We start from the raw sequence: 26,222 nt of genomic DNA, 5'->3' as shown, positions 1-26,222 counted from the left end.
AACAGCAGACTAACTTTGTTGCTGTCAGCTGACTTGCCTCCGTTAAAACTCACCGAGACTAGTCAATGGGAATCAGTCTTGACTGAAGTAGATAGTAAAAGATGGGAATCAAATTACTGTGCCTTCTCATTGCTACAGTTTTGACTGCCTATTACATATACAGCCCCTTACCAGAGAATGTTGAGGACCGCTGGAAGCTGATGCTCATTGGTGCTGTCTTTAGAACTTTAGACCATGTGGTAAGCTGAGACGTTTCTTTATTTCAGGCGTCTTGTGCATGTGAGATTGCTTGAATGCAAAAAGGTGTGTGGGTGGGGGGGGGGAAAGCTTACTGAAAAATGTTGGGATTGTGCAAAATGAGAACTAACAGCTATTAGTTGCATTATTTGGCAGGTGGTGGGGGCATCATGAAACAGAATTCATTTGTCTCTTTTTCTTTGACTCTCTGGACAGAAATGTCCTATATATGAAAATGAAAACAAACAGAAGGGAAGCTTACCTGTTAGCTTTTAAAACCATTTAATAGCTTTACAAGGCAGTGCATCCTGTTTTCTCTGTTATTCTCTAGCTGCTGTTGAAATCTGAGCACCCCACTTTTGAGTCAGAAGCAGTGCAAAGCTCCCTTTGATAACGGATATAATTACGCTTCACATTTCATACACACTCTTTAGTCTGCACGGCTGCTGCTATAAATAACCAGTTTTAAGGCTAGAAGCAATCAATCAAGGGGAAAGCTCTTAGAATTTTCCTCGCCACTGATGTAATTTCTAATTGAAATCTGGTGTAAGGGAGAGGGGAACATCCCTGCTAATATATCTACCGTGCCAGACACTGTTAATGATCTCCGAGTGAATTGTGGCTACTGCAGCAATTGAGCATAGACTGAAATTTCTTTTAGGTATCTGTTTTGTTGTACTGCATACATGCATGACTTTCACCAGCTTGCCTGCTTATGTATTTACCTATAGCATCACCTAGGAGCTGCAGGGTGGATTGCATAAAAAGAGAGATACGCATAAAATTACAGAACTTGTTACAATTATTTCCCATTTCTGGGTAGCAAGTGGTTGTGGGTTCAAGCTCCACACTGGGCAAAAAAATCCCTGCATTACAGGGAGTTGGAATAGATTACCTTTGTGGCCTCTTCTAATTCTGCAATTCTCTGATTCTATTAAGTTGCTGGACGTTTTTGTCCCTAAGTGTAAAAATCTGTTTGCATATGCAGAAAGAGGACCCAATGGGTGGTAGTCACTAAATTTTACTTTGAATAGACCCACTGAAATTAATTGACTGAATGTAGACATTGTCTTTAATTTCAGTGAGTCTGCTTTTAAGTAAAAGCTAAGCTGACTAGCACCCAACAGCTGCATTTATTCACCAACTATAAGGCATCAGATACATATGGGAATCTGACCTGTTTCTGAGGCAAGGTCCCTAGGGCTTTGCTTGCTGGTTTCCAGCCAACACTGTGATCACACCTCAGGGTTTGTGTGTTTTATTGCTGGCATGCTGCTAAAAGAGTAGCTTTCTGAGCGCTTGCTGAGGTGTGCAGAATTTAGGGGTGTGGCATCGGTTTTCATGTCACTCCCTGGGTGTTTTAATTGCCTGGTGGTGGAAAGGTCACAAAAGCGCGGCCTTAGAAAGGAGGAAAATAAAGGAAAACAAACAGAAGAGAGCAACAAGAAGAAAAGTGTCACACAAAGCGGGGGGGGGGGGGAGGCATACAGCACATGCCTGAATCTGATAGTTGGGAGGTGTGTGGCAAGGCAAACAGGAGCAGTATGACTAACACGGGAGAGGTAGGTAGGCTTGCCGAATTCTGCATTGAATCAGAGAGTCTCTGCATTACAGGGAGCATATTGGTATGTGATTTCCCCATCACTTTGATGGAAGAAGCAGCATGGGTTAGAATTCTCCATTCCATATGAGAGCCATTTCTGGTAATAAAAAAAAAAAGCATGAACAGAAGATGATGCCGTTCCAGTAGGGCCCAAAACTTTTATTATTTTACCCTGGGAGAGCTTTGATGAGTTCAGCTTCTCCTAACAGAGCCAGTGTGGTGTAGTGGTTAAGAGCGGTAGACTCGTAATCTGGGGAACCAGGTTCGCGTCTCCACTCCTCCTCATGCAGCTGCTGGGTGACCTTGGGCCAGTCACACTTATTTGAAGTTTCTCAGCCCCACTCACCTCACAGAGTGTTTGTTGTGGGGGAGGAAGGGAAAGGAGAATGTTAGCCGTTTTGAGACTCCTTCAGGTAGTGATAAAGCGGAATATCAAATCCAAACTCTTCTTCTATCACAGCTCTGCATCCTAAAAGGCTTTATCTATGTGGTGCCTGTTAAATTATGGCTTCATGCCAGTGTTGTTTAGATCACAGGTCCTAGTCTGACACTTTAACCACTGCCCCATTGGCTGTCTAGTGCTAATAGCAAACTCTGTTCTCCAAAATGGCACCATCTGCGCAGAAGCGGGGAGGTATCAGCAGGCTGAGCAGGGGGAGCCCTGACATACGAGAAAATCTCTAAAGGGTTGGGAATTCCTTCCCTTCCAAAAGAGCCACTTTGATCAAGGCTAAGCACACTTCATGGCCATTGATTGCTGGGAGTAGGGAAGGAAAAACTAGGGAGAACAGAATGAAGTATCCTGCAAGGGGGAATGGCAGGCTGGCTGGCTTCATGAACAGGAGTGCTCCACACTGCAACATTGCATTGCAAGTCCCAGTGTGGTGTAGTGGTTAAGAGCAGTAGACTTGTAATCTGGTGAACCAGGTTCGCGTCTCCGCTCCTCCACATGCAGCTGCTGGGTGACCTTGGGCTAGTCACACTTCTCTGAAGTCTCTCAGCCCCACTCACCTCACAGAGTGTTTGTTGTGGGGGAGGAAGTTAAAGGAGATTGTTAGCTGCTTTGAGACTCCTTCGGGTAGTGATAAAGCGGGATATCAAATCCAAACTCCTCTTCTTCTCTACTTCTGGTAACAGCCTGTAAGAGAAAACACAACTTGTGTTTTCTTTGCTCATAGCAAACCCTTCCAACAAGCGCTGAGTTACCATATCTTTTTTGTTGACGTTGCTCCTCTGCCTGTAATAGCAGCCTAACAGTCAGATATTAAGCTTTCTCCCTTCACTTCTCGTTTTCTCTTCCGGGCTTCTTTTTAAAGCCACAGGAGGAAGGTGAGAAAAACAAAATAGACAGACACTCATAAGAAATCTGAAGCACTAAACCTTGTCCCAGTTATATTTTATATATGTAGATAGTGATCTACATACAACATGAGATTTCTCGTCCTGCTTGTTCTTCTGGTATCATGTGTGTGGGACAACACAATATAAATGGATTGAAAGCTTGATCCTGAATAAACTTTAGTTGTTATACTGCGGGGGTTTTCTGGCAATGTGTGGTGTTGCTACATAATGGGAGGGGCTATGGCTCAGAGGTAGAGCATGCCAAAGGTCTCTGTCTTAACCTCTGGCATCTCCAGCTACGGCAGGGGGAAATCCTGTGGAGCCACTGCCTGTTAGTGTCTGCAGTATTGAGCTAGATTGACCAATTCTCTGACTTGGTATAAGGCAGTTTCTTATGTTCCTGTGCCAGATGCCTTGAGCTTCATCCATGCCTTCTTCTGTATATGGTAAATGTATGGAGAGGGAGAGAGGTGAATTGTGCCACTGGTCCACCCCCACAAATCATGCACTACTAACCTTGCCCCCTTGATACCCGCATGTTCAGTGCAATGTCTGCAAAAGGGTGCCCATGAACAGCTGAATGTAGGTAAAGGTAAAGGGACCCCTGACCATTAGGTCCAGTCGTGACCGACTCTGGGGTTGCGGCGCTCATCTCGCTTTATTGGCCAAGGGAGCCGGCGTACAGCTTCTGGGTCATGTGGCCAGCATGACTAAACCGCTTCTGGCGAACCAGAGCAGGGCACAGAAACGCCGTTTACCTTCCCGCCGGAGTGGTACCTATTTATCTACTTGCACTTTGATGTGCTTTCGAACTGCTAGGTTGGCAGGAGCAGGGACCGAGCAATGGGAGCTCACCCCATCGCGGGGATTTGAACCGCTGACCAGCAATTCCTAGGCTCTGTGGTTTAACCCACAGCACCACCCGCGTCCCAGGATGTATGTAGGCACCCTATATATCAGGATTTCTGATCACACAGGGGTCCTTGTTGTGGGTTCAGCTGCTCATATGTGAATATGCCTTTGAAGATAATACTCTTATTACTATTTTGGTGCTAGGCAAAAACATTCCTCTTAACCCAGGCATTTGGAGTATTGAAGAATCTATGGCCTTCGAAATGTTTCTTGGGCTGTGGGTGGGTGGAGGGTTATTGTGTTGGCTTTTTGTGTGTTATGTATTTTGTGCTTTTGTACTGTAAACCGTCCTGAGATCTTCAGATGAAGGGCAGTGTGCTGGTCCCGGGGGTAAGGTACCGTGAGTGTAGCAGAGTCCACACGAAGCGGGGCGAGGTCCGATGCAGAGAGACGGGCGGGGAACAGGAACGCTGGAACAGAAGGCTGAGCAGGTAACAGGAACACCGGATGGTCGGGAACAGGAGGCCGAGCAGGGAACAGGAGTACTGGATAGTCAGGAACAGGAAGCCGAGCAGGGAACAGGAGTACCGGTTAGTCAGGAACAGGAGGCCGAGCAAGGATCAGGATCACAGGAAGGTCCGAAGCCAACAACGACGTTGCTCCCGCAACCTGGGGCCGGGATGAGTGGGCTTTTATCCTCTTCTAAGGTCAGGGGCGGTCCCGACCCCCAGGAGCCCCGCCTACTCTGGCCTTAAGGCGAGCACTCCTCCTGGGGGCAACTAGTTCCCTTCGCCTCTCTGCCCTAAGCCTCTGCAGATCAGGAGAGGCCGAAGGGTTACTGAGCCCTGGAGGAGGCTCACCTGTGGCCACTGAGTCATCAGGCCCCTCTGGGGCCAGGAGGACTTCACCTGGGGCCAGCTCCTGCTGCACTGCCACAGGTGCAGGCTCTTCAGCCTCTAGGCCTTGCCCCAGTTCAGCCGGCCCTGGAGGCGGGGACTCCTGTGCAGGCTGGGATTCCTCTGTTTCATCCTCCGAATCGGAGTCCCAGGCCATCACAGGCAGTATATAAATAAATATTAATACAATATTTATTAATGAAAGTATATAATCATCACCATCAACACCTAGAATAAAATAAACCTGCATATGTACAGTACCATTAGCGGGAGAAATCCATGCATGGGTGCAAGCCCTCCCCATTTTAGGAATTAGGCTGAAGGGCAGCAAACTGCCCAGGGCCTTGGCCAGGAAATTGTACCTGGAGAAAATGCACCCTCACATAATGCACATTATCAAAGCCCACTTCCAACCCCTAAAGTATATTTTAAACTCAGAGCTCGGCTGCCAACCTTAAAGGAATAAGGGGCACATTGGATGTATGTGTAGCTATTTCTCTATCCACAGTGCATTGATTTCGGCAAAATGTGCCCTACTGTCTACATTAGGCTATGAATTTGAATGACAACCAAAACAGTGCAGGTGGCTGTGTGTCCAGCTTTCCAGAGGTCAAACCCTCTGTTTGATGGAGGAGTACGCTCCCAGTCGGTCAGAAGGAGAGCAATGGGGAAGCACCTTGAAGTTGCCCATCAGCTGCTGGACAGCCCACTAATCTGGCACACAGGTCACTTAACCACAGTCTTCCTCACTATAATGAGATAAATTTTTAAAAAATTATTAATTAGTACTTGTGCAAATGTTATGTAGACCCTTGTCCCCTTTTTGGTTTTGTGCAAATCTAATGCAGTACAGAAAAAACACCAGAAGCAAGTAGGAACATGGGAAGCTTCCATGTACCAAGTCAGATTACTGATCCCATCTAGCTTGGTATGGCTTCTCGGATTAGCAGGGGCTCTCCCAGGATTTCAGGTAGGGCTCCTTCCCTGTTCTACCTGGAGATGTTGGGATTTGAACCTCGGCCTTGGAAGGACCACAGTGCAGTGGCAGAGCACCTGCCTTGCAAGCAAAAGTTCTCAAGCACCTGCAGGTACGACTGGGACTGTACCCTAACTGAAGCTCTGGAGAGGCACTGAGCTAGATGGACCAAGGAGTCTGATTCAGTGTAAAGCAACTTTCTATGTTCTATGACAGTTTGCATGCAGTTCCTCTCCAACACTGCACTGTTTTCACAAGAATGTTTCATGCACCATGTCTAACACCAAGGATCATGCATTCTGGGCAGCATAATGTGCTGACATCAGAAAGTGTTGCCAGAGAGGGTGTGGGTCTAACTGTAAATCTAACTCTATATCTAACCATGGATTTTGGACTCAAATGATTTCTGGTCAGTTTGTCCAAATCTTGGGTTGCAAAACAGCTCTTTGTGCAAGCTTAAACAACACTCTAATTTTAGGTGATGATTCTTCAGAATAAACGAGATTGGTTCATCCATGGACATTTCATCTGCTTAGCAGCAGATAGTTCTGGAAGATACGTTTAACACCACAAATGCTGGAGTAAAGTAAATTCAGGAATCATTCCTATGTTGAAATAGCATCTATATCAGCTATGCAGTTTCCTTCGGATACTATAACCAAGATTTATATGCTGCCTGCCATGGCATACTATGGTCATGGAATGTATTGCGTGGCGAGTTCCCGCCCCCCACCAGGATAAATAAAGACATGAGACACCATGGTTTAAGGTTAAATGGGCGAATTAGGCCACAACTTTATTGAATTCAGGAATGAGAGGCATTGGCTTAGGCATTGGTCCTAACGACTATCCGGCTCCAGCCCATTTGCTGGAGACACGGGGAAGGGTTAACACTATATCGGGGGAGTCTCCCGCTGAGGCACGTCGACTAGGAGCTCCCCCGGGTCACCACTCGGGGGCGTGCCTTTGGCCCACACCTCCATAGGCTTCGGACAGGGCCACGCCCCCCAGAGTCCTTTAACGGACCACCCTTTGCTCACTGGGGGGAGGTGATGGCGTTCCTCCCCCCATCCTCTTAACCCCTTCTTACCAATGCCTACCGCCAATGCCGAAGAGTTGTGACGAGTTGCTACGAGGTAGGCGAAAAACCAAATGGCTGTAAATTGCCAGTTGGGAAAAATTCCTACCATGCCCCATGCGGCGACAGACCGAAGTCCATAGCAAAGTCAGAGACCTACCTAAAGCCTACCTAAAGGGAGGGAGGGCGGGAAAACGTGGGGGCTAGCTGGCAAAAAGAGGGTGAGCCCCCTCTGTGCCGGCCCTAAATAGGGCAGACACGGCCGGGATTCCCCTGCTCTCGCGGGGGGCTGAAACCAGCCCCCGCTCACGTGGGGGGTGGGTGTGAAGCCCGCAACCCCACCTCCTGGGCAGGCCGGAAGTGGCTTTGCTTCCTCTGTAGGGGGGAAAAGCAAAATAAGGAGAGGACATTTGAGCAGACAAAGGACCAGAAAAGAAAGGATTAATCAGCCTCTCCCTTTCCCTGTTCTTTTTCACAGAAGCAACCTGCCCTAGGCTGCTCTAGGTTTAAAAGAAAGAGAAGGATTAAGAAAACTCTTCTTAATCCTGTCATTTCAGCCAAAGTTTGCTAAAGAATTAAGAGGCTTTTAATGAACTTCAACAGCCCTTTTCTGGTGTTACCCTTTCGTGCAATTGACATTGTTTCAGAGGGAGCACAGGGCTGCATCCTCTGGCCCCAGCAGCTCCCCACCCCATTCACAAACACAGGTGTGGGGTGGGAATGTCTGAAGAGATGAACCTGCTCTACACAGGTAGACTGTGATGTAGAACCCCTTGCCAACCTAGCAGTTCGAAAGCATGCCAGTGCAAGTAGATAAATAGGCACCGCTGCGGTGGGAAGGTAAACAGCGTTTCCATGCGCTCTGGTTTCCATCACAGTGTTCCATTGCGCTGGAAACGGTTTAGTCATGCTGGCCATACGACCCAGAAAGCTGTCTGTGGACAAATGCCGGCTCCCATGGCCCGAAGTGAGACAAGGGCCACAACCCCATAGTCGCCTTTGACTGGACTTAACCGTCCAGGGGTCCTTTACCTTCTTTACCTTTTACCTAGAACCTGGCATGATCAGTGTTCCGTAGCCTGAGTCACAGTGTTCCCCCTCTTCAGTGTAGATGGTGGAGGGGCAGAGACCACAGGGGCTTGTCGCTGGCTAAACGCTGAATAACGCTAAATTTTCGTTTGAATATACACTGGAACAAACATTTTGTATTAGTTTGTTCCATGATACAGAGTTATGGTATTATCTTACTGAGCTATCAAGCAAGTTTTAAAGAGGTAGTCTCTGAATCCCACTTCCTTATTGTTGCAATTTTGTGACACGTAGTAGTAATGATTTTATTCGTTGTTTTTCAAACAACATGTAGTAGCATGACTTGGGTGGCTATGACTAGGTGGAGAGGGTGGTGGTGGTGGTGATGATGTTGTTTTACAAAGGCAGCCCTTAGTACAGTGGTACCTCAGGTTAAGTACTTAATTCGTTCTGGAGGTCCGTTCTTAACCTGAAACTGTTCTTAACCTGAGGCACCACTTTAGCTAATGAGGCCTCCCACTGCCGCCGCGCGATTTCTGTTCTCATTCTGAAGCAAAGTTCTTAACCCGAGGTACTATTTCTGGGTTAGTGGAGTCTGTAACCTGAAGCATCTGTAACCTGAAGCATATGTAACCCGAGGTACCACTGTATACCACTCCAGAAAATTTAAGAGAAGCATGGAGTCTGAAGATAAGTGTATTCTGATCTGTGCTTTAGTCTGGGAACATGCACAGATACGATCCACGCAGCGCCTCTGCTTGGCTCCACTGCCTGTCTACTTAACAGTTATTGCCTCCTGCTGTTGCTTGTTTATGCTGCTTTGACTTACACTTCACATCTGGCCTCTCCTGCAGACTGTAAATTAAGGATGCCAGTGATTGATTACCTGCCTGGAGGTCAGCATTTCCAGGTGGGCTACCTTCACTTCCTGTAAAAGGAAACAAGAATAGGCTGCTGACATTTCTCAACCTGCATGTGGTTTGGAGTAGTCCAGCTGTCGCTGGGTGGGGGCCATTGTTTGTTGTGGGTTTCGGGATCAGGTAATGATGGTATAATGAAGTCATAAGAGTGTGGTCAGATCTCCTCTGGCCTTTAGCAAAACTTGAAATGTAAAATATAAAACTTAGCAAGAAACCTAAAGTTTTTGACACGGGCCTCATCTGCACTGTACATTTAAAGCTCTCTTGTACCACTTTAAGACATGGACACCCCCCCCCCCGGATCCTGGGATCTGTAGTTTTTAAAGTGTGGGATTGATTGATAAATCACTCTGGGCCCCGAGGCTTACACACCAAAATTACTTGAGAAGAACAAATACCGGTACTTAGCCATCAGGGATTGCATATAATCACTGGAAACAATCCAGCATCATTAGGCAACCAATAGCAATACAGTAGTACCTCGGGTTACATACGCTTCAGGTTACACACTCTGCTAACCCAGAAATAGTGCTTCAGGTTAAGAACTTTGCTTCAGGTTGAGAACAGAAATCATGCTCCGGCGGCACGGCGGCGGCAGGAGGCCCCATTAGCTAAAGTGGTGCATCAGGTTAAGAACAGTTTCAGGTTAAGTACAGACCTCAGGAACGATTTAAGTACTTAACCCGAGGTACCACTATAAATCATTGTCAGATGTGAGTGAAGTAAGTAAGTGAGTGGACTAATTAATGTAATGAAAAGGCTGTGTCACTGCTTGATGGTATCACATATGCAAATATATTTTGTTGCAAAAGACTTGTCATACAAATGGTTTGGGAGTGTTGGAGTGTTAATCCTCTCTTTCCCTCGAGGAGATGTATGTAAATAAGAGACTTATGGTGCAATCCTATATGTGCCAACCCAGAAATAAGCCCTGTTGAATTCAGTGTTCACCTAGGCAATTGCAGCCACAGCCTCGTTTCTACTAGGGCCACATTTGCACGATATATTTAAAGTGCTATGGTACCGCTTTAAACAGTCATAGCTTTCCCTACCCACAATTCTGGAAAATGAGGTTTGTTAAGGGTGCTGAGAGTTGTTAGGAGACCCCGGTTCACCACACAGAGTTAAAATTCTCAGGGTGGCTTAACAATCAATCCTTCTTCCCAGGGAATTCTGGGAATTGTGGCTCTGTGAGGGGAATTTGCGTTTTCAAATGTTCCACTGAACCAGTAGTGCCTGCGCATGACCAAAGTTGGAATTGAATAGGGACGCTAACCCAAACTGGTTCTCAGGAGTTATCTTCAGAATCTTAGGTCCCTTGTAATGTTAAGAATTAGTGTAACTATCAACGCTGACTGGCTTTTTTCTTTTTTTGACATTTTGTTTACATAAGGCTTTTGTACAAACCAAGTCATGCAGCGGAACACAGGACTATGGGAAGAGAGGGGTTCAGAGGTGTGCAAAACCTTTGGGTGATTGTTTGGACAATCCTTTACATGCCCATATCTGTATCTGAAATAAAAATCTGTTGGTTTATAGATCTTAAGAGCCTTAACTGGAATATCTAGCTCAAGCCGGCTGAGCTGCATAACTGATTGGTGAGGGTGCGGTCATCTCTTTCAGAAGAATACAATTAGTGCATTTTCTGCAGTATGTGTGCGAAGGGGCAGTTTAGTCTTTATGTGTGCTGTAGAAACAGATTGTAAAAAGGGCGGTTTTCGTGTTCCTCACGTATTTCCCCTCTTCCACAGTGTTATATTGCCTTCTGTGGGTTTTGATATCTTCGTTTCTTTCTGTTTGTTTTCTGTGAATTGTATTCTGTGCATAATTTCTCCTTGACCCAAATCCAAGGATAGCACCAGACTTCACTGAGGCCTTGGTATGATGCCACCAATGGCTTCCAACTTCTGCAACACACTCGCCTCAACACACAACGCCACAGCACTCCTCCACCCCCGCCGCTGCCATGATAGTAGCAGCCACTTCACTTGCCACCCTGCTTGCTGTGCCTCTGGGAAGTGTTTGGGAACTGGGCAAGTAGAATGTCACTTCTCAATGGCAGCCAAATTTTACTCCCCTCCATAGAGGCCACCGGCCATTTTAATTGATTTCAATACACTATGCCATGAACCACAGATCTGTGAAATTTCATAGGTCTATGGCAGCGGTTAGCAAACTTTGTCAGCAAGGGGCTCAGACCTTGTGGGGGGGCTGGAATATATTTTGAAGAAAAAATATGAACGAATTCCTATGCCCCACAAATAACCCAGAGATGTATTTTAAATAAAAGGACACATTCTACTCATGTAAAAACACGCTGATTCCCAAACTGCCTGCAGGTCGGATTTAGAAGGCGATTGGGCCGGATCCAGCCCCCGGGCCTTAGTTTGCCTACCCTTGGTCTATGGAGTGAGTAAATAAAACTGGAAACCGTGCTTGGCTCCCATGCAATACTGGCATCACCATCCGGACAGCACTTAGATGGTTTTTCATGGGTTCTGTCCAGAAGTTAATTGCTTTTCTTTTTGTATGCACATTACTTTCCATCACATATAAAAGCAGCTTCAGATTCTAAAAAAAGCATGTCCAAACCCACCCAGATTCTCTAGTCTGGGAGATTCAAAAGGGGGAGGGAAGCCTTAAAAATAATAGGCTATCACACTGAAGGTCTCAATGGTTAATCTGGACAATTTCTGGTCTTATGTGGTCATATCTACCCAGTGTAGACCCATGAAAATTAATAACCATGTCACACACATTTGTTTGCATGGGTCTACTCTTGAGTACGACTATCATTGCATACAACCACTGATTTTGGCACTGGCAGGGCTGTTGGAGTTAAGCTGAATTTGGAATCTCTCCTGAGGAGCTGGAGACATAAATACAGCACACACAGAAAAGAGAAACACTCTAACAAAGGCTAGAAGCACATCTAATTTATTTCTCTCCAAGAGCATTACAGTTTGCATGAACCACTTGATGACCCGTAACTGTGTTCTTTTCTTTACCTCCCCCTGTCTCCGCTAGGAAGTAAAAATAGTTAAATGTCAGGTGGAGAGCGTGAGATTTATGGTGGGAAATGTGGCTGTGAGGAAGGTGTTTGTCCCCCTCTCCAGCATTTAGCTATCATGAAAGCTAACCAAAATCTGTGTTCACAGTAGTGTGAGCAAGGCAGTGCGTGGGATGGCATCTCACACACCTTGGGGTGTCCTCACTGCAAGTGCAATGTTATAGGCAATTCCATCTGACCTAGACAAGCAATATTTCACCTTAGCAGAACAACCCTACTTACACACACACACACACACACACACACACACACACAAACACCAGATTTTTTGCAGTTTGGAAAGTGACAGGGAAATGCATTGAAATGTGTGGGATGAACTACTGAATGCAACATGAATGCATACAATCATATAAAGGTAAAGGTAAAGGGACCCCTGACCATTAGGTCCAGTCGTGGCTGACTCTGGGGTTGTGGTGCTCATCTCGCTTTACTGGCTGAGGGAGCTGGCGTACAGCTTCCGGGTCATGTGGCCAGAATGACTAAGCCACTTCTGGCGAACCAGAGCAGCGCACAGAAACATCGTTTACCTTCCCGCTGGAGCGGTACCTATTTATCTACTTGCACTTTGACGTGCTTTCGAACTGCTAGGTTGGCAGGAGCAGGGACCGAGCAATGGGAGCTCACCCCATCGCGGGGATTCGAACCACCAACCTTCTGACTGGCAAGTCCTAGGCTCTGTGGTTTAACCCACAGCGCTACAATCATATAGCCACCCTGTAAACAAATAAGAACTGTTATGTAAAGACCAGCCTTCGTCCAACCATTGCATTAACTTTGTGCAAGGAAATTAAGATAAATACCGAATAAACAGGTCAGCTGGTGTGTAATGAGTATGGGTTGCTCGTGTGTAAGTTGGCGCCTCTCCTGGCTATGTTGCCTGGTTAAACCTTTCTGTCTGGACAGCCCTTCACTTCGTGGCTGCCTCAGTCGCTAGCAGAATCCATCAGTGGGTGTTTCTTAAACCTTTTCCAACATAAAAGTTGTTTGACGCCAAGTCTCCTCCTACTCTCCCTGCGCGGAAGTCTTCTGCGCAGGGAGGGCGTGGGTAGCGGAGGACCCGTGCTCTCCCCGCTGGTGTCCGGTGAAGAGTCCTGGAGCCCTCTCGCCGATTCCCCCATCTGCCCCCCTTTATCCCTGGTGTTGCGCTGATTTGCTTCCCCATCTGTTGAGCTGCCTCTCTCCCTGCTGGGCCCTTCTCCAGCATCATTTGAGAGCCTTCCCTCCGCCTCTAGCTCCGATGTCAGTTCCCTGACATGGTGGAACCTTGAGTTTTGCATTTGGCTGGAAGAAAGAAGGAAAGGAGCGGCAGGGGGAGCTGCAAGTGCATATTACTTGCTTTGGGGAAACTGTTTGCTTTGTAGATGAACACAATATACTTGGGTGCCTAGTCCCTCCTTTATGTTGAACATGCATATTTAGAAACAGATATCACAAAGTCTCCAGTGTTCTTTCTAATGCAAAATGCCACTTCTGCTTTGCAATCCCTGGAACTTCTTAATGCTCCAGGATGTGCATACCATTCCAAATGATTAACGACGATGTTAATATGCATGCCCAACTTTTAGGCTATTTTTGATATGAAGGAGAAAGGAAAGAGGCATTGATGAATGCAGTCTTTTATGTGGCTTGAGAGTTGCATAATATATTGGCATTAATGTACCTCTTGTTTTCCAGGGTTCAGTTGCCAACAAGCTGGGTCTCGCGCACCACATGGATGTTATGATGAGCCTCACAAGTTTTGAACATACACCGCCAACATCGGATGAAAAGGTCACTGTGACTGACACAGAATTTAATGGTGTCCCAGTCCGTTTGTATATCCCAAAAGGGCAGCCCGATTCCTTGAAAAGGGCTATGATTTATATTCACGGGGGTGGATGGTGTCTAGGATCGGCAGGTAAGCATGTGTGCTTGTTTCCGCTAATGTGGGTCTTGAGTTGAAAGTTGCAATGTCTTTGAGACAGGTGTCATGATACAACATAGCACGGTGGCTGCTACTTGACAATGTGCTTCCGGCGAGCGTCTCCTCTGCTCCAACGACAATATACCTGCAGAGGATGTATTCCACCATCTAATTCTCTGCAAGTCTGAGAGAAGCAATTAACTTGTAGATTGCATCTAGCAGGTAAACCACATGAACTATATGGCACGCGATGAAAGAACTGAAATAATCAGATTGCATCCATTGGTTATGCAAACAGAAGGTAGCTGTCAGGCTTCTGGGAATCCAGTCCTTCCTCCCCATGGCAGGCTGCCAGTAAGCGACAGACAAGAAGCTCTTACCAATGTATTTTATTCAATGTTCACAGAGAGAGGCTTAGAATGTCGCCTCTCGGGGTAATGGCGTTGCTCCAAGTAATCTCCTCACCCACTTCTCTCTCAGTTGTCTACAGCACCACCGCCCCTTATGGGGGCTGCTTAAGGCCATTTGGCTTTTAGCTTTCTGCGTCTGGAATGCTTTCTAGTGATAATGTGTTTCGGCTCTGCTTCTTACCCCTCCTCTCCTCCCATTATCTCCCAGCTTTGCCCCTCTTTTGTCTCAGAGCCATGACTTTCTGCAAACCCCTGTTGTAAATCTATACCATGGGTAGGCAACCTAAGGCCCGGGGGCCAGATCTGGCCCAATTGCCTTCTAAATCCGGCCCGTGGATGGTCCAGGAATCAGCGTGTTCTGACATGAGTAGAATGTGTCCTTTCATTTAAAATGCATCTCTGGGTTATTTGTGGGGCATAGGAACTCATTTAGTCTGGCCCCCACAAGGTCTGAGGGACACTAGACCGGCCCCCTGCTGAAAAAGTTTGCTGACCCCGATCTATACTGTCTTCCTCTTCTCTGGGAGGTGCTGGATGAGGAGGGGGGCTGTCCACCATTCCTCCTAACCCTGACAGCAGCCGGACAAATTTATGGAGGATATACCAGTTGCATGAAGCCACAGGAAGGGAGTGTGTGATCTGGTGCTCAGGTCCTGCGAGCTGGCTTCCCCCTGTCACCTGCCCAGCCACTGTGAGAACAGATGGGCCATTGGCTTGATCTAGCAACCAATATTTCCCCTCCTCCTCCTCCTTCCTCTAGCAACCACTTATAATGTGCTAGATCAAACCACATCCAGGGGTTCAGCCCCTGAACTCTGGGAGCAGTGTCATTCAGGGCTTCAGTGGGGATGGGGAGAAAATCACCCATACTGGGAGGATGGACCCTGCGCCAGCAGAGCGTAAGTGGGCCCTAGTATTGCATTTTTAGTCCATCGTTAGCATTGATATTCTGGTTAGTCTGCTGCATATTTTGGTTTAACTCTTGCTCCCCCCCAAAAAAAAATCTAATCTAATTTGTATAAATGAATGGCTTGCTATTTTGTAAGTTATTCTTTATGAAAAATAAAATAAAATTCTCAGAGTGCAAATGATGTCTCTTAGGGAATATAAAGCTGCGAAGGACATGTTATATCCAAGGTGTGAGATATGAAAACTAAGATCCCATCTAGGACACCTTCTTGGACTGCAGCCAAGTCACTTGTGAATGGTTTGTTGAGTTCCTGTCTTTAGATAAAGCGGTGTGCACAGGAGTTTATTCCATTGCCAAGTGCTGAACTACAGGGATTCACAGAAAGTGCAGAAAAAGCTACGGCCAAATGAAACAGGGAACTGTGTGTCTATTTGTTTCAGAAGAGCAATAAAATATTCTTTATTACTTACTTTGTTGCAGCCATGCAACCCTATGACCTCCTGTCGAGACGGACTTCAGAAACACTAAATGCTGTCGTCGTATCAGTCGAGTAAGGAATGGTGCTTCAGAGTGTTTATTGTGAATAACACCTGATCCTTTGCAAACAGAAAACTATGCTTAATTGCTGTAATCTAACCCATGCAGTGAGCATACTAAAGCCCACTGCTAATTTATTTAATAAGCATTATATGCTGCTTGATGGTTAAAACCCCAGACAACCTCCAAGCAGTTTACAGTGAGCTTCAGCACAATGCAACCTAGGTTTGGACTTTGTGGCATGGGGGAACGAAGTCCTACAGTTAAAGGTAATTGCATATCAATCACATAACATGGGAGTAATGCATAGCCACCAGTCCCATTGACACGAATGAAGTGAGTTTCCCAGCATGCAGCAGTCAAGAGAGGAGGGAAGAAGGACATAGCTTTGCTAATTTTTCTCAGCTGGAGGCAGAGGATTGTTGGCATCTGTCTGTCTGAAGAGGCAATGAAAGAATGTGCCATTGGGGGTCAATCCAAACCATTGGAGAGTTATAGCACCTGCTGTGACTATAGAAACCGATAAGGGAGAGACATGTTTTATTGCAGCTGGGACAGATGAAGGCATCCAGTTTCACTGGTCAGATGCACCATGGTGTAATGGATGGATGGAGTGTGGTAATGGGTGGATGGCTGCAGTGTGGGCTAGCTCTCAATTGAAAATTGAAAAATGCAGGTCTTCAGGGCTTTCCCAAAACCCTGCAGGTCCAAAGGAAGGGAATTCTGAAGTGGGGGAACCAATGCAGAGAAGGCTTTCTAAACTAGGGTTAGGCAATGTAGTCCACTCCATTATGTTGTTGGACTCTAGCTTTAGGGAAGCTTTTAATGTTTAATAGGTTATTGTATTTTAGTGTTTTGTTGGAAGCCGCCCAGAGTGGCTGGGAAAACCCAGCCAGATGGGCGGGGTATAAATAATAAATTATTATTATTATTATTATTATTATTATTATTATTATTATTATTATTATTCCATCAGCCCCCGACAGCATGGCCAACACTCAGGGGTGATAGGAGTTGGATGTTATGTGCCATACAACAAAATGTGGGACTCTTCAAGGTCAACTTGAAACCCAGTGTTTCTATCTGCCAGATCAGTTCTTAAACTGCATTGAGTTTGTCAAATAGTTGTAATTCAGTGAGAGAGAAAGGGGGAGTTAGTTTGCCTGGTGAAGGGTAAGTTGGTGGGGTGTAATCAGTGGCACAAGTTTGCAAGTGACTGCTCCAAACTATATGTTGAAGCAAGTCAATTTAATTGAAGGGGGGGGGGGACACCTAGCATCCATTTCACAAATTAGAATTGCTTTTCTTTCACAACCAATTCTTCTTTTTGAAAACTGTCTCACAAAGGTACAGGCTGGCACCGAAACACCACTTCCCAGCTCAGTTTGATGATGTGTTCACAGTGGCGAAGTACTTCCTGCAGAGCAGTGTCCTTGAGCAATACAACATAGAACCAAGCAGGGTGTGCGTTGCAGGAGACAGCGCAGGAGGGAACTTAGCGGCAGCAGTGGCACAGCAGGTGAGTCATAACGTATTGGAAAGTCGGGCATTTGAAAGGAGCTGCTTTCATCTTTGTTATGCATCTGAACTCTTGCTCTCCGAAGCCATCCTGTAACCTGTTACCTTGGGGAAACAACCAGGGCTGACACCATCATCCGGTACCCTTAGGTAACTGGGCTCCTCCAACAGGAGCTTATCCTAGGCACCCCACACTTGGTGACTGGGTATGGGAAGCCACCTTTCTAAATTTCCCGTGGTGCCCTGGAGCAACATGATACCAGATGCTCTGGGCAGGGGTGGAGGAGCTTCATCACAGGCAACCTTTTGGCAGCGCATGGTGTGCAGGGCCAAAGACAAAGGTGGACCAAGCAATGGCTGCAACTCTTACCTTTGTTTACCATGCTAAACCAGGGCCAGGGCCTTTTCGGTGATGGCTCCGACCTGGTGGAATGCTCTGTCCCATGAGACCAGGGCCCTTCAGGATTTAACCTCCTTCCATCGGGCCTGTAAGACAGAGCTATTCCGCCCGGCTTTTAATTTGAATTCAGCCTGATCTTTTATTTCCCTTCTCTTCCCTCCCCCTCCCCTTCCCTTCCATGAGGATTACCCGCTCTGAGACCCCACAGCTAATTCTCCCCTGGCCTTGTCGCTGGCCCAAATAGGACTAATTCAGCCAGCTAGCCCTGGTGATTATCTAATGTTCATTAGATGGATTTCCCCTAAATTGATTTCTGAACTTTGAATTTTATTGTTATTCATGTTTTTATACTGTATTTTATGCTGCTTTTACAATTAAGTGCTTTAAATTTCTTGTTAGCTGCCCTGAGCCAGGTTTTTGAACCAGGAAGGGCGGGGTATAAATAAAAAATTATTATTATTATTATTATTATTATTATTATTATTATCATCATCATCATCATTGGCGACAAGAAGCCCACCAGGTTCAATGTGATTTTCAGCATAATCCTAAACATTCCTGCTCAGAATGACATTATAGTGTTCGATAGCATTCGCTCCCTAGTGTTTAGGATATAAGCCTTACTTAGTAAGTAAACCAATTTACATGTGCTGTACTGCTAGGCATAAATAGGGACACACACACACACACTTTTGCTGAGAAGCTCAGCTCCACGTTTTCAACAACGATCAAAGCTGATTGACCTGATAAATATGATGAGAGCTCCAGACACTTCATATATCCAAATCTACACAATCAGCTGCCCTATAAACTCCACAGAGGGTTGACTCAATTTTAGTAGTGAGATCACATTTTGAAATGATTTATACAAAAACATGTCTCCTGCCAACAAAATACAATTATCATTATTATTATTATTAGTTGAGGCTCCATGCCAGATTTGAGGGGAAGCTGGGCAAGGTTTCCTCAGGGTCCTGCAATGCTTCCCAATTAGCGACCCCACCCCCAGCATGCCACCCCTCACCAGCATCCATGATGGTCCATTCTACAGCAAGCCTTTACTGTATGACCTAGTTCCCCTAGTAAGCCTTTGTGGCAGTTCCTTGCTGAAATCAAGCGCTGGGAAAGTGCCAAGACCAAACTAAGTGGGTATCCTAAAATGCCTTCAGGATCCAGGTGCAGTTTGCTGAGATTTTTCAGCGGATGATTAGAGGGATATTCTGGCAGACAACTTGACATGGAGGAGGTTCCCTGAATAAAGGAAAAGAATGTGGAAACACTGCCTTGTCGCCAATGATAATTGTATTTTGTTGGCTATGCATAAATAGTATCTCACTATGCCAGATTCTGCAGAATTTCGTTCAAGAGAGGTTAAAAAAAACAACCCAGGCGACATGTTTTTGTATAAATCATTTCAAAATGTGATCTCACTACTAAAATTGAGTCAACCCTCTGTGGAGTTTATAGGGCAGCTGATTGTGTAGATTTGGATATATGAAGTGTCTGGAGCTCTCATAATATTTATCAGGTCAATCAGCTTTGATCATTGTTGAAAAGGTGGAGCTGAGCTTCTCAACAAAAGTGTGTGTGTGTGTGTGTGTGTGTGTGTGTGTGTGTGTGTGTGTGTCCCTATTTATGCCTAGCAGTACAGCACATGTAAATTGGTTTACCTACTAAGTAAGGCTTAAATCCTAAACACATTTACTAGGGAGCAAATGCTATCGAACACTATAATGTCATTCTGAGCAGGAATGTTTAGGATTATGCTGAAAATCACATTGAACCTGGTGGGCTTCTGACTTCTGTCTTTTAGGGTTAGGTGTAAAACAGCCTTCTGCAATCTGGTAAAGTCTGTATGTTTTGAACTGCAACTTCTTTCTGCCCAATCCACCATCAGCAATGATGGGAGTTTTAATCCAACATACTCTGGAGGGCACCAGCATGGGGAAGACTGATGTAGGGTTAGGGTGTATCTTGAGCTTCTATTAGTAACTTCCACAGATACAGATGAGAGCCTGGTAAATACGAATTACTTAAAAAAGAATATTAAACACTTCAGATGGGAGTGTAAATATTGGAGATGTAAATATCAGCATGTGTAATTTTCAATAAAAGAGGCAGGCAAACTGCAAGCCTATGCTGTGTGTGTGTGTGTGTGTGTGTGTGTGTGTGTGTGTGTGTGTGTGAATATCTCCTTTTCTTTGCACTGTAAAATGTTTTCTGGTAAGGTGGTCCATCTGACATGGAGCCAGGAGGGATTCTTGTGTAATAAATGACATCTCTCTCCCCCCCCCCCCCGCCCTTAACTGTTACAGGTTCTACGCGATCCTGGTGTCAAAATTAAATTCAAGATCCAGGTTTTAATTTACCCTGCTCTTCAGACGATTGATCTGGACTTGCCGTCTTATCGAGACAATGCGAACATGCTAATTCTGCCTAAATCGTTAATGGTGAGATTCTGGAGCGAATACTTTACGACTGACATGTCTCTAAACAGGGCGATGGAGGCCAACCAACATGTCCCTGCAGAGCTAAGCCATTTGTTTAAATTTGCAAACTGGAGTCACTGGCTACCTGAAAGGTATAAGAAGGGTCACGTTTATACCAAGCCAGTCTATGGCAATTCCGAGCTTGGACAAAAATACCCAGGATTTCTGGATCCAAGAGCAGCGCCACTGCTGGTCGATGAAAGCAAACTGCGTGGCTTACCCCTCACATATGTCATCACATGCCAGTATGATGTCTTGAGGGATGATGGACTCATGTATGTCTCACGACTTAGGGAGGCAGGAGTTAATGTAGTACATCAACATGAGAATACTGTCCATGGGGCTGCGATGTTTAGTACAGGCCCATTAATCTTAACTGTGGGAGAGAAGATGGCAAATGACTACATTGAGTGGTTGAATAAGAACTTATAAACAAAGCCGCATCTATGGAATGCCTTTGGCTCTGACCAATTTGACTTGGGTTTTATACAGGAGGAAATGATCGTTTCTCTGAGTAATTTTGATATTGTACTTTGGTGGTGGTTTGGTAATTGTTATAGAATCCTTTCTTTGAACAAGACCGAGATGGTTGTTTGGGGTTTCTTTTGTTGTATCTGTCAAATTATGCTTAATTTAAAATAAAACATTGGAAACAAAATGAATGGTGCTTTCCAGGTGTGAAATTGTTGTTTTGGACCTATGTGTTGTTCTGGCTTGCTTTTGGGAGGACTCGTGTAATTCTACCTGGCTCTGCAAAGTGACCTTTTGGCCAATGGCTCATAGTACCCTCAGGTATTTGTCTCGAGTTAAGATAAGACTTTGGATGAATAGCAGGTTTATTACTTGACTTAAAGGTAAGGATTTTGATCAATAGCTTGAAGGGTTTGGCCCAAGTTCCATAGCTGAGATCACTTGACAGTTTCATATGAGCCCATTATATATTTTCTTTTGGTAGACAATACCTTTCCAAATTTTTGTCTGCTCAACAGAGTTCATGGGTTCAGATGTAAACAGCTGGGACGATCTGACTTGCTGTAAAAGCAGCCTTGGGTTAAGAAGGTGTGGACCTGTTATTTTCAGTTTATCTCAGTTGCTCATTTCCCCAAACTTCCATTTGCCACATTTCCAATTCAGTTTGCATTTTTAAAAATGGTCCTCAAAAAAATGTGCCAGCATTTTGGTGCACTTTTCTCCTAATATACAGTTTCTATGGAATTTTACCTACTTTACACATTTTTGAAAGCCTGTTCCCAAATATAATGCCATTTTCACGAATATATGCTTACTCCTCTAATATATACATTTCCACATATATTTTTTGTTGACTAACTGCATCACAACATTCAGAGAAGTGTGCATTTAGAAAAATACATGTGTTTTGGTTCATGTTTTGCAGAGTTCAGAATCTTGTTAAAATGCAAATCAAACAAAGTCCTCCCCTATCCATGCCTGGAATGTCATGTTTTAAATGACCAGATCTTATCTCATCTAGCAATTCTCTCTCTTTTCCCCTACTGAGGGAAACTGAGATATTTATCTTTTAAAACTATTGAGTATTGCAATGTCAAACAGAGCTGTCAAATTCTTACAGAATCACTATATGTTATTTTCTTTTTTCTTTTTTCAAAATAATATTTATTAGTTTTCCAGCAAATTGAACACAACACTACAAAAACCAAAAAAGAAAAAACATACAACAATACAATACAATACAAAAAAACCCACTACAAAACACTAACATACAACTAACAAAACAAAACAAAAACCATTTAAAACACAATCCAATTTCAATATCTTATCTTTCTTTCACTTATTTCCACGACCTCCTCACACCTCCCTTTTTGTATTCCACTTCTATTAATTGTTTCAGCAATTCATTTCCATCTTCCTCTGTTTTCTGTCCTATAATTGTCTTAGCACATTCTAACCTTATTTTTCCCTTTAATACTCTATTAATCTATTTATACTTAATTCCTTATAACATTTCTACTAAAGCCATATAACTTCATTCCAACATTTTTCTAACATTCATTAACTTTACAGTATTTCTGTAAGTAGTCTTTAAACTTTTTCCAGTCTTCTTCCACCGACTCTTCTCCCTGGTCTCGGATTCTGCCAGTCATTTCCGCCAATTCCATGTAGTCCATCAACTTCATCTGCCATTCTTCCCTGGTGGGTAAATCTTGTGTCTTCCAATATTTCGCGATGAGTATTCTTGCTGCTGTTGTTGCATACATAAAAAAGTTCTATCCTTCTTTAACACCAATTGGCCGGCCATGCCCAGGAGAAAGGCCTCTGGTTTCTTAAGGAAGGTATATTTAAATACCTTTTTCATTTCATTATAAATCATCTCCCAGAATGTCTTAATCCTTGGGCACGTCCACCAAAGGTGAAAGAATGTACCTTCAGTCTCATTACATTTCCAACATTTATTATCGGGCAAATGGTAGATTTTTCAAGCTGAACTGGTGTCATGTACCACCTATAAATCATTTTCATTAAATTTTCTCTTAGGGCATTACATGCCGTAAATTTCATACCTGTGGTCCATAACCGTTCCCAGTCAGCCATCATTATGTTATGTCCAACATCTTGTGCCCATTTAATCATAGCTGATTTCACCGTTTCACCCTGAGTATTCCACTTCAACAGCAAGTTATACATTCTTGACAAATTCTTGGTTTTTGGATCTAACAATTCTGTTTCCAATTTTGATTTTTCCACCTGGAAACCAACATTTTTGTCCAATTTGTATGCCTCTATTATTTGATAATAATGGAGCCAATCTCGCACTTTGTTTTTCAATTTTTCAAAGCTCTGCAATTTTATTCTGTCTCCATCTTGCACCAGAATTTCCACTATATGTTATTTTCTTGATTCGTTTACTTGGTGTCCCTTACACAATAAACAAAATGTATGTTGACTTAAATTGTTTGCTTCGGTATATTGTGGGTGTTTATCACTCTGAACATTGAGATAATGGAACTATGCTATACATTCATTTACCGTTGTGCAAATTAATGGTATTGTAGCACTCACTAAGAAAATGATTCTAATATCCTGGAAAAAGCCTATGTCACTTCACATTGATCAGTAGGTGATGTGGGGCTTGGGACACTGGTTTTGTATGAGAGTTCAGTGAAAAAGAATGATTCGGTTTTCAAAGTTCTATGATCCCAAGGAAGAGTTAAATTTGTAATGGGAATGGGGATAAGAAGCAAAGTTGGTTAGAAGGTGTCTTGTGATTGGTTATATGTTTGTTCTGTGTTCATCAGTAAGGATGGAAGAAGATCTGTCGAGTTGTGGCTTTCTCTGTTTCTAATTTTTCCAATCTTAAATCCTGTTCTCCACTTTTTTTTTTGCTACAGTTTTCTATTATTATTATTTTAATCTTACAAATATTCATCATCATTTGAGTGCAATTTTCTCCTAATAAACACATTTTTGTATGCCACTTTTACAAATCTACACGTTTGCAAGCACATTGTTTGGTTGGGAAACTGCTCTGCAAAATTCAGAAAAGTACAAATTTGGAAGGATGGTTGCATTCTGGTTTGCATATTGTTTGGGGAAGATGTGAATTTGGTAAGTTTGCCTTCCAAAGTGAACTGAATAATAATAATAATAATAATAATAATAATAATAATAATAATAATAATAATACTATGTTGCAATGAGTGATGCCTATGGAACCTAGTATTTTCCCCCAGGAGGCTGCTGCTTGAGAAAGTAGCTGTGAAAGCACTCTATGCTTCCTAAAAAAAACCCCCCAAAACACCCTTTGCCCTTTTGACGACATTAGCAATTTAAACAAGATGGTTTCCAAGCAAAAAAGCTGGAGGTGTTTTTTAAATTTTATTTTACATGTGATAGACCAGCAATCAATGCTGCCCTCACAACCCATGTAGCTCAGCTTTCTTCCAGTGACCTCACTGCAAATGACTTAAATTCAGATGTGACTGGAAAACAATGGAATAAGGAGAAACTTAGGGTTCTGTTCACGGCCAATTACAATTAGCCGTCTCCCAGCAAGCTTATTGCAAATCAAGCCATGCTTCATTTCAGGCAGTGATGATATTCAGCACCAGCTCTTGCCCATATGTATTAGATGTTAATTTTATTAACTCTTCCCAGCTTTCCTGACCGACTTCTCCTCAGTGTTCAGCCTCTGTGTTTTGTCTGACTACCAAGAGCTTTCACATCGTCACCAGAGAAAAGATTTCCCTCCCCATTCGAAACTGCCCCAGAAAGCTCCCCCAAACTTGTGAACCAATAACATTCAACTCTACTTTTAAAATAAATGTCCCAAGAAGATTATGCTTGTGGGATCCCTTTAAAAAGCAGACCCCAAAATCCAAAAGGATATATATCAGAACTCATCTCCACAGAACAATTATAGGTTTCAGGTTAAACAACATATGGGGGAAAGGAAATAGGTGTGTCTTACTGGGACGATTTTTAAAATTATATTTTCATAAAGAAATCAGAAACGTGCATCTTTCTGAAAATGGCAATATGATCGGGCAGACTGTGTGCGACAGCAAAATTGGCAATGGGCCGCAGCTGGTGCAGCAGTGTAGAATAATAAAAAAAATCCAGCTACTTGGGGAACAAAGATGCCAGAATGAAGGTTTCAATGTTGCCGTACATCCAGAATTTCCCCGGACATAGCTGGTATTCAGCCCTTGCAAACTGTCTGGGCACATGGCAGTTCATGTTGGAACCAACAACTTTCACTTTTTGAAATATGGCAATCCCAGGGCTGACACCTTCATTTTCGGACTAGCTAGAATGCCTGTGCATATTCTATGTCAGCTAAGCCATGTGGTCACTACTAACAAACACGCGCCATTTCCTATACAGATTGGAACAGTCTGATTGCTTTATTTGAGGAAAGCAGATTGCAGTCTGTTTAAGCCACAAGTCCCATGAACCTATTGTGAATGGGTCTTTATTGATGTGATGTGCTGTAATCTTTTTGATCAGTCAGATTTGATGCTTATATAAATCCCCCCCCCCCCCAAAAAAAATTGTAAGGTTTCTGATGTGGCAGAATTGTGTGTTGTACTTCTGCCACCTAGTGGACAACAGGTGTGCTCGCAGATGTTGCCAGTGCCCTGTCTGTCGTTACCTTTAAATGTCTTCTGTGCCTTAAGTAGCAGATTGCAGAAGCTGTGATTGGATGGTAAGCAAGGAGGTGGTCCCTCAGGTATGTCTCACTCAAGTGTTTTATAGATTTTAAGGTCAGATTTCATTCATGTTCCTTGAATTGTTCTAGAGCTGGCTTAGGCAGAAGGTAGCTATCTGGGTGATTTGCAATAGGTCTGCAAGGTTTCTGACTCCCAATGGAAACAAGAGAGAATATGTCACCCTTCTAAATTAGACTGTGGAGACAAAGAAAATTTGGGTGGAGAAATCAGGGGCAGATTTGTGTGAGAGAGAATTGGGAGCCTCGTTGTGGTATTGAAAACAAATTCTTGTGTTGAACATGTGTACAGAGGTACCCTATTCCTTAATGCTTAATAAAGGTAAAGGTAAAGGTACCCCTGACCATTAGGTCCAGTCATGGCCGACTCTGGGGTTGCAGTGCTCATCTCGCTTTATTGGCCGAGGGAGCAGGCGTACAGCTTCCGGGTCATGTGGCCAGCATGACTAAGCTGCTTCTGGCGAACCAGAGCAGCGCACGGAAATGTCTATTAATGCTTAATAGCCCCCTATTAATGCCCCCACCAGCCTACCAACCACTAGTTTGCACCTAATAGATCTTAGAGTTTCAGTTAAAAACTGCAATTGTGAGATTGCAGAAGTCCGAAGTCATCACACACCCAATTTGGAGCACCAAGACGTGCCAGGATGCATTCAGGAGTGGGCAATGATGCGTTAGTTTTCCACATTATAATGCTAGCTGTTTCTGTCCCATTTCCTAATGCTCCTTTCAGCTGCAGCACCTATTGAAAGACCTACATTGGCTCCCAGTACGTTTCCGAGCACAATTCAAAGTGTTGGTGTTGACCTTTAAAGCCCTAAATGGCCTCGGTCCAGAATATCTGAAG

General features: G+C 44.2%; 1 protein-coding gene across 1 annotated transcript; it reads left to right on the top strand.

Moving 5' to 3' along the window:
- On the top strand, positions 1-20,826 carry AADAC (arylacetamide deacetylase). The gene is made up of 5 exons (XM_081190523.1): positions 1-239; positions 13,677-13,899; positions 15,706-15,775; positions 17,110-17,281; positions 19,996-20,826. The coding sequence occupies exons 1-5, from the start codon at positions 102-104 to the stop codon at positions 20,599-20,601; spliced, it is 1,209 nt and encodes a 402-aa protein (XP_081046649.1). The 5' UTR covers positions 1-101; the 3' UTR covers positions 20,602-20,826.
- Positions 20,827-26,222: the final 5,396 nt, after the last annotated feature.

The sequence above is a fragment of the Podarcis bocagei genome (genome assembly GCF_964188305.1).
Source record: "Podarcis bocagei genome assembly, chromosome: 4".
NCBI lineage: Eukaryota > Metazoa > Chordata > Lepidosauria > Squamata > Lacertidae > Podarcis > Podarcis bocagei.
This window is presented reverse-complemented; position numbering and strand designations above follow the sequence as displayed.

Bases quoted from the DNA above. Each gene is read 5' to 3' on its own strand.
- AADAC (XM_081190523.1), top strand. From the start codon at position 102: ATGGGAATCAAATTACTGTGCCTTCTCATTGCTACAGTTTTGACTGCC. The intron at 240-13,676 runs GTAAGCTGAGAC...CTTGTTTTCCAG, and splicing joins TTAGAACTTTAGACCATGTG to GGTTCAGTTGCCAACAAGCT. The intron at 17,282-19,995 runs GTGAGTCATAAC...TAACTGTTACAG, and splicing joins CGGCAGCAGTGGCACAGCAG to GTTCTACGCGATCCTGGTGT.